Raw genomic sequence first — 18,561 nt, 5'->3', positions numbered from 1 at the left:
TTCCTGCTCACAGCATCCCACCAAGACACTAGCTCTCTAGATGTGTTCCTGCTCACAGCATCCCACCAAGACACTAGCTCTCTAGATGTGTTCCTGCTCACAGCATCCCACCAAGACACTAGCTCTCTAGATGTGTTCCTGCTCACAGCATCCCACCAAGACACGAGCTCTCTAGATGTGTTCCTGCTCACAGCATCCCACCAACACACGAGCTCTCTAAATGTGTTCCTGCTCACATGGTAGTGGATTGTTTCTTTTGAAACACCACACCGACAAAGAGTTAAAAAAATTATCTAGATAATTTGAGTAATGTTAAAATTGAATTGATTTGTGAAAACATTAAGAATGTATAATGAAAGTGCATGCTCAACAGGGGAATCAAATGATCCTTCTCATTTTGTGTCAGGGTCTTCTTTGCTTTGTCTCATTGCAGTAAAGTGATCCTAAAGTCCATCAATAAGACCAAAATGGAGGTACAGTACTGTAAGATGAGATCCTGACCACCGACATCCCAACGGATGGGATTGGTCGGAATCGTGGTCCCAAACTGGTCTTGAAAATCATGAAAATGGTCCAATGAAAATGATTATGTAATTAACCCAAAGCATCCAAAGATAAAGAATAACGATCTGAAGGACTTTCGTTAAAGAGGGTCGACTGATGTGCTTTAGGCATTCTCTCTTATTAACCATTTGTTTTCTGTCAGTTATACCATGTCAGAGGGGTGGCGGGTTGTTGATGCCTACCCAGGGCAGTACAGTCTACATGGTCAGTCCCATGTAGACCATAGGGAGTCATCGATCGATCCAATATGAGCTAGCTCACTTCCACTGTGGGTGCATTTTCGCTAGTCTTCCTTAGTCTGTTTTTTTTCTTGTAAAAATAACTTATTTTGCCCTTTTTTACTCTATGTTACTAACATGCTTTGAAAAACAACAACTAACATGTCATTCATGGAATGTGTCATACTACTAACCAATATATTTTTTAAACGTTTATTAACAACAACAACAATGTGCTAACTTTTGGTAGTTAACCATCATCTCTTTTTTGAGTAACTATCGTTATTCTGTTGACAGTTTTTCATTTCCTTTCTCCCCCCTTTTCCACAAAGCACTCAGGCATTGGACACGCTATGGTAAACAAACTCCATTGTTCGGTAGATATCATTCTAATTGTTTCTTAGTTTGGGTTTGCCGTGTGTTTCTTTTCTATCTTTTCTTACTGTAGACATCATTAACAAAAAAAAGGGGAACTGCGGTTGGTACTCTTTCTGCTTACCTTTTGACCTCCTTTTTATTTTGACACTATTTTCATCCATTGATTGGATTTCACCACTTCCTGTTATTTTAACTTCCTGTATCCTGTCCAATCACATTTTTAGGAGCATCGTTTCAAGCCTTTTGCATCAAGCAGTGGTTATCAAAGGAGGACCAATGTCTGTCTCCTGCCTGGCTGGCCTGATGCTCATTGGCTCAGCCAGTGATCTATTTCCCATTCACTCTGCATGGCATGCACTCTGAATGCTGCTCTGTACGCTGCACATGCTCATACTACCCACTATTCATCCAGGCCAGCTGTCGTTTTCATTGCTGCTTTTTCTTCTGGTCCTTGCTGGTGATTTGTCATCATCTGCTTCTGCATGCATCCGACACGAGCGCAAAGTGTCAGATTAAATCGATTAGCAAACACTATCTGGGGAAATGTTTATTTTGTGTGCTTGCATGCAAAAAGAAAATACTAAACGCCTTACTTTTGTATTTCTGAAAAAACTAATTCCTGGCATATCATTAACCAAACGCTAAGCATGTGGTTGTGGCTTCTACTTGCTTGTTACTGTCTATATGTAACCCACTTGCACGCTATAGTCATTTTTTTTCTGAAAACAAACTGCTGATTCACTTTTACTAATATGTAAACTTAGCAAAACTAACCTAGATAACATTCTACTAACACCATTTTTGTGTCTGCTGAAATTACTTTGAGTTGCAGTAGGGGCTAACTTACTAACACACTTAGTCTGGGGCAACTAAATAACTCCCTAGCTAACTAGATTTATCATTCCCTTGGAGGGCTAGCCATCTACTTTTCAAACTACTAATCCTAAACTGGACAAAATAACCAAAAACAAGAAAATAAAAAAACAGACATGAAAATGGGTTTCTACAATCTTTACCAAACATCTATAGAAGAACAATTATACTATCAGAAGACAATGAAAGAGGCAAAACGCCACTGGACTGAGAGCTCTGATAGGCTATCAGAGTATAGCGTGTCCTTTCCCTGTGCTTTGTTGTCTAGGTAACTATATCCGTGGATGGGATACTGACCACCACAGGGTATACTCAAGAAGACTACACCATGCTAGGCTCCGACGACTTTTTCTATGTTGGTGGGAGTCCTAGCACGGCTGACCTGCCTGGATCACCTGTTAGCAACAACTTTATGGGTTGTCTGAAAGAGGTAAACACCCACACACTGCACAGTGCTCTCAGGGTACAGGAAGTGGGCATCACACCACACACTGCACAGTGCTCTCAGGGTAGAGGAAGTGGGCATCGCACCACACACTGCACAGTGCTCTCAGGGTAGAGGGAGTGGGCATCGCACCACACACTGCACAGTGCTCTCAGGGTAGAGGGAGTGGGCATCACACCACACACTGCACAGTGCTCTCAGGGTAGAGGGAGTGGGCATCGCACCACACACTGCACAGTGCTCTCAGGGTAGAGGGAGTGGGCATCACACCACACACTGCACAGTGCTCTCAGGGTAGAGGAAGTGGGCATCACACCACACCCTGCACAGTGCTCTCAGGGTAGAGGGAGTGGGCATCACACCACACACTGCACAGTGCTCTCAGGGTAGAGGAAGTGGGCATCACACCACACACTGCACAGTGCTCTCAGGGTAGAGGGAGTGGGCATCACACCACACACTGCACAGTGCTCTCAGGGTAGAGGAAGTGGAGTGTACAGTACATCACTGGGAACACGCAAGAATGTACTTTGTGGAATGCATTTTCTTCTTAATGCCTTTGATCCATCAGTTGTGTTGTGAGAAGGTATGGGTGGTTTACAGAAGATAGCCCTATTCGTAGGTGTGTCTGATAGGTTCCCTATCTCCCAACCTCATAACTAGCTATCAAGAAGCCATTTCAGGCTATCAATCAAGTTAGAGTAACTAGCTTGTCTAACTATCTTACCTGGCATGCCTGCTGGCAGGGTTGGTAGACGTTCAAAAAGCAAGACATAACTAAATGTACTGAATAAGTCTCATATTCCTTTAAATCTTTTAGCCAGAGCTTAGCAGAGAAACATTTTTCTTTAAAAAAACAAACAGTCTGGATGATACAGAATGCTCAAGAGGGATGTTTAGATATGTGGACAAATATACATATTTTTTTTTACATGAAGTTAAGCACAATGATTATAGCTCTAGATTGCAGGAAAAAAGCTGTTTCAGGTGTTTGAAAAATGGTAAATTCTCCAATTTACGGACAGGGGGATGAAGCCCCCCCAGACCACACCCCTCTGGACCACCCCCAGTCATCCTCACATATATTAATCGCCCTCAGATTTTTGGGGTGCATGCTGCCCCTTGTTTTAAGTCAGTGCCAAAACTGTCCCAACACTCCATACATCTCCCTGTCATACTTCAGAGGGGGTGTTCCTGCCAAGACAATTGTGTTTTCAGAACCTAAAGCAAGAGTTCTAAATCAGTTACAAAATCTTTTGGTGAACACACATGCTATATATATGAGTTATAATCAAAAGATAGACGCTCTGCCGTTTCGGGAATATCAGGATCTGTCAATTCAAGATCTGACAGTTCTCTGTAGTTTCCAAAGACGCTTCGCAATAATATTATACATATTGAAGATATTCATCCATCCTGGACCATGCTGATAAAGGGAGTTGTTTCAATTTTCCATTTCTACGTTATTTTCTGCTAAATATTACATTGGGTGCTTAATGGGATGCTGACCCCAAAAATATGTTCACATCAGCAGCCACCAAGGAATACAGTCTACTCTCGAGAAGTGACATCAGCAGCCACCAAGGAATACAGTCTACTCTCGAGAAGTGACATCAGCAGCCACCAAGGAATACAGTCTACTCTCGAGAAGTGACATCAGCAGCCACCAAGGAATACAGTCTACTCTCGAGAAGTGACATCAGCAGCCACCAAGGAATACAGTCTACTCTCGAGAAGTGACATCAGCAGCCACCAAGGAATACAGTCTACTCTCGAGAAGTGACATCAGCAGCCACCAAGGAATACAGTCTACTCTCGAGAAGTGACATCAGCAGCCACCAAGGATTACAGTCTACCCTCGAGACGTGACATCACCTCCCATTCTCTTCCCTCCTCGTTTATTTTTTCTCTATTACTTTTCCACCATCTCTCTCTCTCTCTCTCTCTCTCTCTCTCTCTCTCTCTCTCTCTCTCTCTCTCTCTCTCTCTCGCTCTCGCTCTCGCTCTCGCTCTCGCTCTCTCTCGCTCTCTCTTTTCATTAGCTTTTCCCCTCCTCTTCCTCCTGTAGTGTCCTACTTTTCTCCTTTTCTTCTCTCCTCACCCCAGCCAATGGTGTCATCCTCACGAAACCTAACAGAAAAGTTATCATGCAACGGAGTCTTAATGAGCAGTCAGGGTGCAGACCACATGTCCATGCTCCATCTCTTCCTCATTAGGGCTAGGAGCTCGTTAGGGGCTAGAGCTCATTAAGGGGTTCTATCTCATTAGGGGCATGCATGTCTTCGTTAGACGGGTGCTTCTGAGATGATACATGGATCCGCGTCCCAAATGGCATGCTATTGCCCTAGAGTTCTGGTCAAAACTAAGACTCTATGTAGGGAATAGGGTGCCATTTGGGATTCAGACATGGTGTAAACACTGCCATCTGGTTGGTGGTGCCCTCCTTGCAGTCTGCTAGTCTGTGTCCCCAATGTCACCCTATTCCCTATATGGTGCAAAATTGTTGACCAGAGTAGAGAATATGGAAAAGTGTAGAATTTGGGCTGCACAGCTAGTCCTGTCAGTCCACCACACCAAATCAAATCAAATCATATTGTATTTGGTGTGGTGGACTGACAAGACTAGCTGTGCAGCCCAAACAGGGGGGCACACTAGAGAAAACAAAAATCTTCCTAGTCTTCTGTGTTTTTCTAGGCTGGGAACAAGGCTGGAGTGTGCTGGCAGTTGGCAGTGATGCATGCTACCTATAGTTGCTATGAAGTGTCCCAGAGGAAGAGAGCCTAGATGGGATACAGTTTTGTCAAATTCACCTCAAAAGTAGCTAACCCTAACCCTTTTGCTAACATTAACCGAATTATCTGAACCTGCTACAATCATTATCTTAACCTGCTGCATAAGTGCTCCTAAATCTGCTACAAAAAGTCAACTTTGACAGAAGCTGTATCTTTTCTAGACAAAACCCTGTTCTGTAGGCAATGGTCGCAGAAAGATGACATATGACATATGGTCAAGCAGTGGTCAAGCAGCAGCAAGTTGCCTTGACAACTCTTATTGATGACATGTTCCTGTGGCGTAGTCACACTGTTCCCACATGCTTCAAGAGGGCCACAATTGTTCCTGTTCCCAAGAAAGCTAAGGTAACTGAGCTAAACGACTATCGCCCCGTAGCACTCACTTCCATCATCATGCAATGCTTTGAGAGACTGGTCAAGCATCATATCACCTCCACCCTACCTGACACCCCAGACCCACTCCAATTTGCTTACCACCCCAATAGGTCCACATACGACGCAATTGCAATCACATTGCACACTGCCCTAACCCATCTGGACAAGAGGAATACCTATGTAAGAATGCTGTTCATCGACTATAGCTCAGCATTTATCACCATAGTACCATCCAAACTCGTCATTAAGCTCAAGACCCTGGGTCTCGACAACGCCCTGTGCAACTGGGTCCTGGACTTTCTGACGGGCCGCCCCCACGTGGTGAGGGTAGGAAACCATCTCCATCCCGCTGATCCTCAACACTGGGGACCCACAAGGGTGCGTTCTCAGCCCTCTCCTGTACTTCCTGTTCATTCATAACTGCGTGTACGTTCACGCCTCTAACTCTATCATCAAGTTTACAGACGACACGGTGGTAGGCCTGATTAGCAACAACGACGAGACGGCCTACAGGGAGGAGGTGAGGGCCTTCGGAGTGTGGTGTTAGGAAAATAACCTCACACTCAATGTCAACAAAACAAAGGAGATGATCGTGGACTTCAGGAAACAGCAGAGGGAGCACCACCCTATCCACATCGACAGGGCAGTAGTGGAGAAGGTGGAAATTTTAAAGTTCCTCGGCGTACACATCACGGACAAACTGAAATTGTCCACCCACACAGACAGCATGGTGAAGAAGGCGCAACACCGCCTCTTCAACCTCAGGAGGCTGAAGAAATGTGTTTTGTCACCAAAAACACTCACCAACTTTTACAGATGTACAATCGAGAGCATCCTGTCGGGCTGTATCACCACCTGGTACAGCAACTGCTCCGTCCACAACCGTAAGGCTCTCCAGAGGGTAGTGAGGTCTGCACAACGCATCACCAGGGGGAAAACTACCTGCCCTCCAGGACACCTACACCACCCGATGTCACAGGAAGGCCAAATAGATCGTCAAGGACAACAACCACCCGAGCCACTGCCTGTTCACCCCACTATCATCCAGAAGGCGAGGTCAGTACAGGTGCATCAAAGCTGGGACCGAGAGACTGAAAAACAGCTTCTATCTCAAGGCCATCACACTGTTAAACAGCCATCACTAACATTGAGTGGCTATTGCCAACATACTGACTCAAATCTCTAGCCATTTTAATAATTACAAATTGGATGTAATACATTTATCTGTAGTCACTTTAAACAATGCCACTTTAATTAATGTTTACATACCCTACATTACTCTTCTCATATGTATATACTGTACTCAATACCATCTACTGCACCTTGCCTATGCCGTTTGGCCATCGCTCATCCATATATTTATATGTACATATTCTTATTCATTCCTTTACAGTTGTGTGTATAAGGTAGTTGTTGTGAATTTGTTAGATTACTTGTTAGATTTTACTGCAGGGTCGGAACTAGAAGCACAAGCATTTCACTATACTCGCATTAACATCTGCTAACCATGTGTATGTGACCAATACAATTTGATTTGATTCAATTTTGATTTGATTTGACAAACACCACTTAGCTGCTGCTGTACTGTTCTGTTGTCATGACAAACACCAGTGCAGTAATAGCCTAGATGTCATGGCTCCAGTCTGATAACAAATTAGTGCAGTACCTTTCTGCTGTGACTGTAAGAGAACGGGAGAGAGAGAAAGAAAGAGAGGGAGAAAGCAGGAAAGAGCACGAGAGAGAGAGTGCAAGAGAGGTGTAAAAGAGAGGGAGGGAAGGGAGAGAGAGGGGGAGAAGGGATGAGATAGGCCTGCCCAAAGCTCCTTGGGCCCTATGTGTTGACTCAGTTGACTCAGCGTTACTAAAGACTCTCCTCTCCTGGCTCCAGCGTTACTAAAGCCTCTCCTCTCCTGGCTCCAGTGTTACTAAAGCCTCTCCTCTCCTGGCTCCAGCGTTACTAAAGCCTCTCCTCTCCTGGCTCCAGCGTTACTAAAGCCTCTCCTCTCCTGGCTCCAGCGTTACTAAAGCCTCTCCTCTCTTGGCTCCAGCGTTACTAAAGCCTCTCCTCTCCTGGCTCCAGTGTTACTAAAGCCTCTCCTCTCCTGGCTCCAGCGTTACTAAAGCCTCTCCTCTCCTGGCTCCAGTGTTACTAAAGCCTCTCCTCTCCTGGCTCCAGCGTTACTAAAGCCTCTCCTCTCCTGGCTCCAGCATTACTAAAGCCTCTCCTCTCCTGGCTCCAGCATTACTAAAGCCTCTCCTCTCCTGGCTCCAGCGTTACTAAAGCCTCTCCTCTCCTCTCCTGGCTCCAGCGTTACTAAAGCCTCTCCTCTCCTGGCTCCAGCATTACTAAATCCTCTCCTCTCCTGGCTCCAGCGTTACTAAAGCCTCTCCTCTCCTGGCTCCAGCGTTACTAAATCCTCTCCTCTCCTGGCTCCAGCGTTACTAAAGCCGCTCCTCTCCTGGCTCCAGCGTTACTAAAGCCTCTCCTCTCCTGGCTCCAGCGTTACTAAATCCTCTCCTCTCCTGGCTCCAGCATTACTAAAGCCCCTCTTTCTGCATTCTGCAGGCCCTCTCCCGCTCTCTCTCTCTCTCACTCTCTCTCTCTCTCTCTCTCTCTTTTCACTCTCTCTCAGCTCCTCTTTAGAGATATCATTCCCTCCCTCCCTACCTACCTACCTCCCTCCACACACACCACTGCCAAGAGATTGTCAAGTTGGTTTTCTTTCTCCCACCAATAGGTTTCATCTATTTTCATGGTGTATCTTTAAACATGGCTTGAAAATTTTACTTGGCTCCGTTACAGATTTCTGAATGACCTAATCTTTTATCAAGCTGGTTTTAAAAGTGTTTCTCAAAGAGATAAGAGGAAATATCAAGAGTCAAAATATTAGAACTGTATCCAGTTCAGTTAGTTGTCTGTACTAGTGTAGAGTTTTATTATTATAAAGGTTTCCGATTGTCTCACCGTAGGCTTCAGAATGTATTGATAGAAGTCTATGTACAGATGGACTGTAGGATCTTTATTTGATCACTCTTTTCTTGCTGAAACTTTCCCAGTACAGTCACTACTGAAGCTCTGTGGATACAACTACAGTACAGTCACTACTGAAGCTCTGTGGAGACAACTACAGTATAGTCACTACTGAAGCACCGTAGAGACAACTACAGTACAGTCACTACTGAAGCACCGTAGAGACAACTACAGTACAGTCACTACTGAAGCACCGTAGAGACAACTACAGTACAGTCACTACTGAAGCACCGTAGAGACAACTACAGTACAGTCACTACTGAAGCACCGTAGAGACAACTACAGTACAGTCACTACTGAAGCTCTGTGGAGACAACTACAGTACAGTCACTACTGAAGCTCTGTGGAGACAACTACAGTACAGTCACTACTGAAGCACCGTAGAGACAACTACAGTACAGTCACTACTGAAGCACCGTAGAGACAACTACAGTACAGTCACTACTGAAGCTCTGTGGAGACAACTACAGTACAGTCACTACTGAAGCTCTGTGGAGACAACTACAGTACAGTCACTACTGAAGCTCTGTGGAGACAACTACAGTACAGTCACTACTGAAGCACCGTAGAAGACAACTACAGTACAGTCACTACTGAAGCACCATAGAGACAACTACAGTACAGTCACTACTGAAGCACCGTAGAGAAAACTACAGTACAGTCACTACTGAAGCTCTGTGTTAGACAACTACAGTACAGTCACCACTGAAGCTCTGTGGAGACAACTACAGTACAGTCACCACTGAAGCTCTGTGGAGACAACTACAGTACAGTCACTACTGAAGCTCTGTGGAGACAACTACAGTACAGTCACTACTGAAGCTCTGTGGAGACAACTACAGTACAGTCACTACTGAAGCACTGTAGAGACAACTACAGTACAGTCACTACTGAAGCACCGTAGAGACAACTACAGTACAGTCACTACTGAAACACCGTAGAGACAACTACAGTACAGTCACTACTGAAGCACCGTAGAGACACCTACAGTACAGTCACTACTGACACACCGTAGAGACAACTACAGTACAGTCACTACTGAAGCTCTGTGGATACAACTACAGTACAGTCACTACTGAAGCTCTGTGGAGACAACTACAGTACAGTCACTACTGAAGCTCTGTGGAGACAACTACAGTACAGTCACTACTGAAGCTCTGTGGAGACAACTACAGTACAGTCACTGCTGAAGCTCTGTGGAGACAACTACAGTACAGTCACTACTGAAGCACTGTAGAGACAACTACAGTACAGTCACTACTGAAGCACCGTAGAGACAACTACAGTACAGTCACTACTGAAGCACCGTAGAGACACCTACAGTACAGTCACTACTGACGCACCGTAGAGACAACTACAGTACAGTCACTACTGAAGCTCTGTGGATACAACTACAGTACAGTCACTACTGAAGCTCTGTGGAGACAACTACAGTACAGTCACTACTGAAGCTCTGTGGAGACAACTACAGTACAGTCACTACTGAAGCACTGTAGAGACAACTACAGTACAGTCACTACTGAAGCACCGTAGAGACAACTACAGTACAGTCACTACTGAAGCACCGTAGAGACAACTACAGTACAGTCACTACTGAAGCACCGTAGAGACACCTACAGTACAGTCACTACTGACACACCGTAGAGACAACTACAGTACAGTCACTACTGAAGCTCTGTGGATACAACTACAGTACAGTCACTACTGAAGCTCTGTGGAGACAACTACAGTACAGTCACTACTGAAGCTCTGTGGAGACAACTACAGTACAGTCACTACTGAAGCTCTGTGGAGACAACTACAGTACAGTCACTGCTGAAGCTCTGTGGAGACAACTACAGTACAGTCACTACTGAAGCACTGTAGAGACAACTACAGTACAGTCACTACTGAAGCACCGTAGAGACAACTACAGTACAGTCACTACTGAAGCACCGTAGAGACAACTACAGTACAGTCACTACTGAAGCACCGTAGAGACACCTACAGTACAGTCACTACTGACGCACCGTAGAGACAACTACAGTACAGTCACTACTGAAGCTCTGTGGATACAACTACAGTACAGTCACTACTGAAGCACTGTAGAGACAACTACAGTACAGTCACTACTGAAGCACCGTAGAGACAACTACAGTACAGTCACTACTGAAGAACCGTAGAGACAACTACAGTACAGTCACTACTGAAGCACCGTAGAGACACCTACAGTACAGTCACTACTGACGCACCGTAGAGACAACTACAGTACAGTCACTACTGAAGCACCGTAGAGACACCTACAGTACAGTCACTACTGACGCACCGTAGAGACAACTACAGTACAGTCACTACTGAAGCTCTGTGGATACAACTACAGTACAGTCACTACTGAAGCTCTGTGGAGACAACTACAGTACAGTCACTACTGAAGCTCTGTGGAGACAACTACAGTACAGTCACTACTGAAGCTCTGTGGAGACAACTACAGTACAGTCACTACTGAAGCTCTTTGGAGACAACTACAGTACAGTCACTACTGAAGCACCGTAGAGACAACTACAGTACAGTCACTACTGAAGCACCGTAGAGACAACTACAGTACAGTCACTACTGAAGCTCTGTGGAGACAACTACAGTACAGTCACTACTGAAGCTCTGTGGAGACAACTACAGTACAGTCACTACTGAAGCTCTGTGGAGACAACTACAGTACAGTCACTACTGAAGCTCTGTGGAGACAACTACAGTACAGTCACTACTGAAGCTCTGTGGAGACAACTACAGTACAGTCACTACTGAATCACCGTAGAGACTACTACAGTACAGTCACTACTGAAGCTCTGTAGAGACAACTACAGTACAGTCACTACTGAAGCTCTGTGGAGACAACTACAGTACAGTCACTACTGAAGCTCTGTGGAGACAACTACAGTACAGTCACTACTGAAGCACCGTAGAGACAACTACAGTACAGTCACTACTGAAGCTCTGTGGAGACAACTACAGTAGAGTCACTACTGAAGCTCTGTGGTGACAACTACAGTACAGTCACTACTGAAGCTCTGTGGAGACAACTACAGTATAGACACTACTGAAGCTCTGTGGAGACAACTACAGTACAGTCACTACTGAAGCTCTGTGGAGACAACTACAGTACAGTCACTACTGAAGCACCGTAGAGACAACTACAGTACAGTCACTACTGAAGCTCTGTGGAGACAACTACAGTAGAGTCACTACTGAAGCTCTGTGGAGACAACTACAGTACAGCCACTACTGAAGCTATGTGGTGACAACTACAGTACAGTCACTACTGAAGCTCTGTGGAGACAACTACAGTACAGTTACTACTGAAGCTCTGTGGAGACAACTACAGTACAGTCACTACTGAAGAACCGTAGAGACAACTACAGTACAGTCACTACTGAAGCTCTGTGGAGACAACTACAGTACAGTCACTACTGAAGCACCGTAGAGACAACTACAGTACAGTCACTACTGAAGCTCTGTGGAGACAACTACAGTACAGTCACTACTGAAGCACCGTAGAGACAACTACAGTACAGTCACTACTGAAGCACCGTAGAGACAACTACAGTACAGTCACTACTGAAGCTCTGTGGAGACAACTACAGTACAATCACTACTGAAGCTCTGTGGAGACAACTACAGTACAGTCACTACTGAAGCTCTGTGGAGACAACTACAGTACAGTCACTACTGAAGCACCGTAGAGACAACTACAGTACAGTCACTACTGAAGCACCGTAGAGACAACTACAGTACAGTCACTACTGAAGCTCTGTGGAGACAACTACAGTTCAGTCACTACTGAAGCACCGTGGAGACAACTACAGTATAGTCACTACTGAAGCTCTGTGGAGACAACTACAGTACAGTCACTACTGAAGCTTTGTGGTGACAACTACAGTACAGTCACTACTGAAGCTCTGTGGAGACAACTACAGTACAGTCACTATTGAAGCTCTGTGGAGACAACTACAGTACAGTCACTACTGACTCGTCTAATTGTCATGTGCTGCCCTGCTCTGCTCTCCTCCGTAGATTTCACTCTAAAATATACAGATAAATAGGTAAATTGCTGCTGTTGACTGAGAAATACAACAAACAAACACACAGACAGATAAACAAAGCTCCTTACTAACATGTTCCCACCGGAGCCGAGCCTGTTTTCAGGTGAATGCCAAGCATAACAAGGAAACAAGGAAACAACAGCATTGTTTTCCCTCCATTAAGACCCATCAAACATGAGCCGTTTGGCCGTATAGCATCTTCATACCACACAGGCGTGCTACGTTCACATATATTTGTAATTACCAAATCAGATAGCTGTAGTTTTTGCAATCTGTTTTTATTTTATTTTTCAACTTGGTCCTTACCTCAATCCGGCGTCCATCAGATTTAGGCACAATTGGAGAGGGAGAGGGAGAGGGAGAGGGAGAGGGAGAGGGAGAGGGAGGGAGAGAGAGAGAGAGAGAGAGAGAGAAGGGGGATGGAGGGTTACTTCTCTGCACCCCTGCGGGACACTGATAAAGATGTAGCTCCTACTGAGCTTAGCTGTCGACACAACCTTAGCTTCACATAGTGAACGGAGAGAGGGAAAGATAGAGCAAGAGAGAGAGCAATCCTCATCATAATAACATTTACATCATTCACAGACAAAGTCAAACTTTATAATTGGATTAACACAATTGCATACACTCCAGAGGGTGACACTGATTGGGTTTACACTGCAGAAGGGTGAAACTGATTGGGTTTACACTCCAGAGGGGTGATAATGATTGGGTTTACACTCCAGAGGGGTGATAATGATTGGGTTTACACTCCAAAGGGGTGATAATGATTGGGTTTACACTGCAGAAGGGTGAAACTGATTGGGTTTACACTCCAGAGGGGTGATAATGATTGGGTTTACACTCCAGAGGGGTGATAATGATTGGGTTTACACTCCAAAGGGGTGATAATGATTGGGTTTACACTGCAGAAGGGTGAAACTGATTGGGTTTACACTCCAGAGGGGTGATAATGATTGGGTTTACACTCCAGAAGGGTAAAACTGATTGGGTTTACACTCCAGAGGGGTGATAATGATTGGGTTTACACTCCAGAAGGGTGATACTGATTGGGTTTACACTGCAGAAGGGTGAAACTGATTGGGTTTACACTCCAGAGGGGTGATAATGATTGGGTTTACACTCCAGAGGGGTGATAATGATTGGGTTTACACTCCAAAGGGGTGATAATGATTGGGTTTACACTGCAGAAGGGTGAAACTGATTGGGTTTACACTCCAGAGGGGTGATAATGATTGGGTTTACACTCCAGAGGGGTGATAATGATTGGGTTTACACTCCAAAGGGGTGATAATGATTGGGTTTACACTGCAGAAGGGTGAAACTGATTGGGTTTACACTCCAGAGGGGTGATAATGATTGGGTTTACACTCCAGAAGGGTAAAACTGATTGGGTTTACACTCCAGAGGGGTGATAATGATTGGGTTTACACTCCAGAAGGGTGATACTGATTGGGTTTACACTCCAGAGGGGTGATAATGATTGGGTTTACACTCCAGAGGGGTGATAATGATTGGGTTTACACTCCAAAGGGGTGATAATGATTGGGTTTACACTGCAGAAGGGTGAAACTGATTGGGTTTACACTCCAGAGGGGTGATAATGATTGGGTTTACACTCCAGAGGGGTGATAATGATTGGGTTTACACTCCAAAGGGGTGATAATGATTGGGTTTACACTCCAGAAGGGTAAAACTGATTGGGTTTACACTCCAGAGGGGTGATAATGATTGGGTTTACACTCCAGAAGGGTGATACTGATTGGGTTTACACTCCAGAGGGGTGATAATGATTGGGTTTACACTCCAGAGGGGTGATAATGATTGGGTTTACACTCCAGAGGGGTGATAATGATTGGGTTTACACTCCAAAGGGGTGATAATGATTGGGTTTACACTCCAGAAGGGTAAAACTGATTGGGTTTACACTCCAGAGGGGTGATAATGATTGGGTTTACACTCCAGAAGGGTGATACTGATTGGGTTCACATTAATCCATTGAACACTGAGGTGTTGATGTTGTATGAGTTCTCCTGGAATATTAATTTGGCGTTCAAAGGAAACATTTTAAAGGACCAGGAACAGTGTCATGTCATATAGATTAGATGAAGATTATGTCACATCATTTCTCCACACTTATTTTCCTAACATTATAACTGTTCTGTTGTTCACACTTTGCTGTTTGTTGAGCTACAGTATTTTTTTCTGTATTCACAAAAAACGTATAGATTAAGAGTCAGCATCTGTATTCACTAAACCCTTATAGATTAGGTCAGAATCTGTATTCAGAAATCAAATCAAATCCACGTTTATTTGTCACGTGCGCCGAAAACAACAGTTGTAGACCTTACCGGGACTTCCCGAAACGTAATCCCATTTATAAGCGGCTTGAGTATCGCCCAGTATCCTCGCTCGGCACCGGGAACCCAGTCAACCGCTGTGTGTGTGTGTGTGTGTGTGTGTGTGTGTGTGTGTGTGTGTGTGTGTGTGTGTGTGTGTGTGTGTGTGTGTGTGTGTGTGTGTGTGTGTGTGTGTGTGTGTGTGTGTGTGTGTGTGTGTGTGTGTGTGTGTGTGTGTGTGTGTGGGTAAGTAAAGAAATAAAACAACAGTAAAAAGACATTTGAAAATAAGAGTAGCAAGGCTATATACAGACACCTGTTAGTCAGGCTTATTGAGGTAGTATGTACATGTAGGTATCGTTAAAGTGATTATGCATATATGATGAACAGAGAGTAGCAGAAGCGTAAAAAGAGGGGTTGGCGGGTGGTGGGACACAATGCAGATAGCCCGGTTAGCCAATGTGCGGGAGCACTGGTTGGTCGGGCCAATTTAGGTAGTATGTACATGAATGTATAGTTAAAGTGACTATGCATAGAAGATAAACAGAGAGTAGCAGCAGCGTAAAAGAGGGGTTGGGGGGGGCACACAATGCAAATAGTCCGGGTAAACATTTGGTTACCTGTTCAGGAGTCTTATGGCTTGGTGGTAAAAACTGCTGAGAAGCCTTTTTGTCCTAGACTTGGCACTTCGGTACCGCTTGCCATGCGGTAGTAGAGAGAACAGTCTATGACTGGGGTGGCTGGGGTCTTTGACAATTTTTAGGGCCTTCCTCTGACAGCGCCTGGTGTAGAGGTCCTGGATGGCAGGCAGCTTTGCCCCAGTGATGTACTGGGCCGTACGCACTACCCTCTGAAGTGGCTTGCGGTCGGAGGCCGAGCAATTGCCGTACCAGGCAGTGATGGAACCGGTCAGGATGCTCTCGATGTTGCAGCTGTGTAACCTTTTGAGGATCTCAGGACCCATGCCAAATCTTTTTAGGTTCCTGAGGGGGAATAGGCTTTGTTGTGCCCTCTTCACGACTGTCTTGGTGTGTTTGGACCAATCTAGTTTGTTGTTGATGTGGACACCAAGGAATTTGAAGCTCACAACCTGCTCCACTACAGCCCCGTCGATGAGAATGGGAACGTGCTCGGTGCTCCTTTTCCTGTAGTCCACAATCATCTCCTTTGTCTTGGTTACGTTGAGGGATAGGTTGTTATTCTGGCACCACCCGGCCAGGTCTCTGACCTCCTTCCTATAGGCTGTCTCGTCGTTGTCGGTGATCAGGCCTACCACTGTTGTGTCGTCAGCAAACTTAATGATGGTGTTGGAGTCATGCCTGGCCATGCAGTCGTGGGTGAATAGGGAGTACAGGAGGGGACTGAGCACGCACCCCTGGGGAGCTCTAGTGTTGAGGATCAGCGTGGCAGATGTGTTGCTACCTACCCTCACCACCTGGTGGCGGCCTGTCAGGAAGTCCAGGATCCAGTTGCAGAGGGAGGTGTTTAGTCCCAGGTTCCTTAGCTTGGTGATGAGCTTTGAGGGTACAATGGTGTTGAACGCTGAGCTGTAGTCAATGAACAGCATTCTCATATTGGTGTTCCTTTTGTCCAGGTGGGAAAGGGCAGTGTGGAGTGCAATAGAGATTGCATCATCTGTGGATCTGAAAGTGTTTCTGGGATAATGGTGTTGATGTGAGCTGTTACCAGCCTTTCAAAGCACTTCATGGCTATGGACGTGAGTGCTACAGGTCTGTAGTCATTTAGGCAGGTTGCCTTTGTGTTCTTGGGCACAGGGACTATTGCTTGAAGCATGTTGGTATTACAGACAACATCATGGACATGTTGAAAATGTCAGTGAAGACACCTGCCAGTTGGTCAGCACATGCCCGGAGCACACGTCCTGGTAATCTTGCTGGCCCCACAGCCTTGTGTATGTTGACCTGTTTAAAGGTCTTACTCACATCGGCTACAGAGAGCGTGATCACACAGTCATCCGGAACAGCTGATGCTTTCATGCATGCCTCAGTGTTGCTTGCCTCGAAGCGAGCATAGAAGTGATTTAGCTGGTCTACTAGGCTCGTGTCACTGGGCAGTTAGCGGCTGTGCTTCCCTTTGTAGTCTTTAATAGTTTGCAAGCCCTGCCACATCCGACGAGCGTCGGAGCCGGTGTAGTATGATTCAATCTTAGCCCTGTATTGACGCTTTGCCTGTTTGATGGTTCGTCGCAGGGCATAGCAGAATTTCTTGTAAACTTCCGGGTTAGAGTCCCGCACCTTGAAAGCGACAGCTCTAGCTTTAGCTCAGTGCGAATGTTGCCTGTAATCCATGGCTTCTGGTTGGGGTATGTACGTACAGTCACTGTGGGGACGACGTCCTCAATGCACTTATTGATAAAGGCAGTGACAAAACCCTTACAGATTAAGTCATAATCTGTATTTACAAAATCCTTAAAGATGAATTTATAATCTGTATTTACAAATACTTTATAGATTGAATTAGAATCTGTATTTACAAAGACCTTATAGATTAAGAGTCAGAATCTGTATTTACAAAAGCATTATAGATTAAGTTAGAATCTGTGTTCACAAAACCCTTAAAGATTAAGTCAGAATCTGTATTCAAAACTCTTGGCTATAAATGAAGTCAATACTATAACACATTTATAATGACCACTTCTTCTACCATGTCTTGGCAGCTCTCCCTGTTTTTAACGGTGTATAATCACTAAACACAACTCTGAGGTGGAGGAAGATAATAGGAAGACATTGTAGTCTGTGCAGCTAGGGGAGCCATCTACACTACTGTGTTTGTCTCAAATGGCACCCTATTCCCTACACAGTGTAGTACTTTTGACCAGCCCATAGTTTTGGTAAGAAAGTAGTGCACTTTAAAGGGAATGGGGTGCCATTTGGGATGCCAACACTATCTGGGAGGTCACCCAACAACAGTACTCCATTCATTCTCCTTACACTATCAATGATGACACACTGGATTTCTCTCTGTGGCTTCATCCCAAATGGCATAGGGATCTTTTCAAAAGTAATGCATACTATAGGGAACCCGGTGCCATATCGGACGCAGATCTTACACTATATAAAACATGCCAAACTCTCTAACTGTCTGCTATTATCCTCTTACAATACTTGGTATTTAATTTCAGATACCTCAACAAAGCATAATAAAATTGTTCACTTGGTCAATTTTATTCAGGGCAATACGGTACTGTACGATGATGCTTGTCATCAATGTTTGGGGTGACAGGTGGCCTAGTGGTTAGAGCGTTGGGCCAGTAACCGAAAGTGTTGCTAGATCGAATCCCCGAGCTGACAAGATAAATATTTGTCATTCTGCCCATGAACAAGGCAGTTAACCCACTGTTCCTAGGCCGTCATTGTAAATATGATTTTGTTCTTAACTGACTTGCCTAGTTTTTAAATAAAGGTAAAAAACATGTTTAGTGGACTTTTATCCCTTCTTAATGGCATTAT

The 18,561-nt window shown here is 45.0% G+C and overlaps 1 protein-coding gene across 18 annotated transcripts in view; it reads left to right on the top strand.

Moving 5' to 3' along the window:
• The window catches only part of LOC139571467 (neurexin-1a-like), an 865,000-nt gene that overhangs the window by 236,659 nt on the left and 609,780 nt on the right, over positions 1–18,561 (top strand). For 13 of the 18 annotated variants that reach the window (XM_071394379.1, XM_071394376.1, XM_071394368.1 and 10 more), the window contains 2 exons: positions 1,115–1,138; positions 2,302–2,463. In XM_071394379.1, coding sequence (XP_071250480.1) covers positions 1,115–1,138; positions 2,302–2,463 — 186 coding nt within the window. The remainder of the gene's footprint in view (positions 1–1,114; positions 1,139–2,301; positions 2,464–18,561) is intronic. The other 5 variants (XM_071394377.1, XM_071394372.1, XM_071394380.1 and 2 more) reach the window with 1 other exon arrangement.

This window comes from Salvelinus alpinus, chromosome 3 (genome assembly GCF_045679555.1).
Source record: "Salvelinus alpinus chromosome 3, SLU_Salpinus.1, whole genome shotgun sequence".
Taxonomy (NCBI): Eukaryota; Metazoa; Chordata; class Actinopteri; order Salmoniformes; family Salmonidae; genus Salvelinus; species Salvelinus alpinus.
This window is presented reverse-complemented; position numbering and strand designations above follow the sequence as displayed.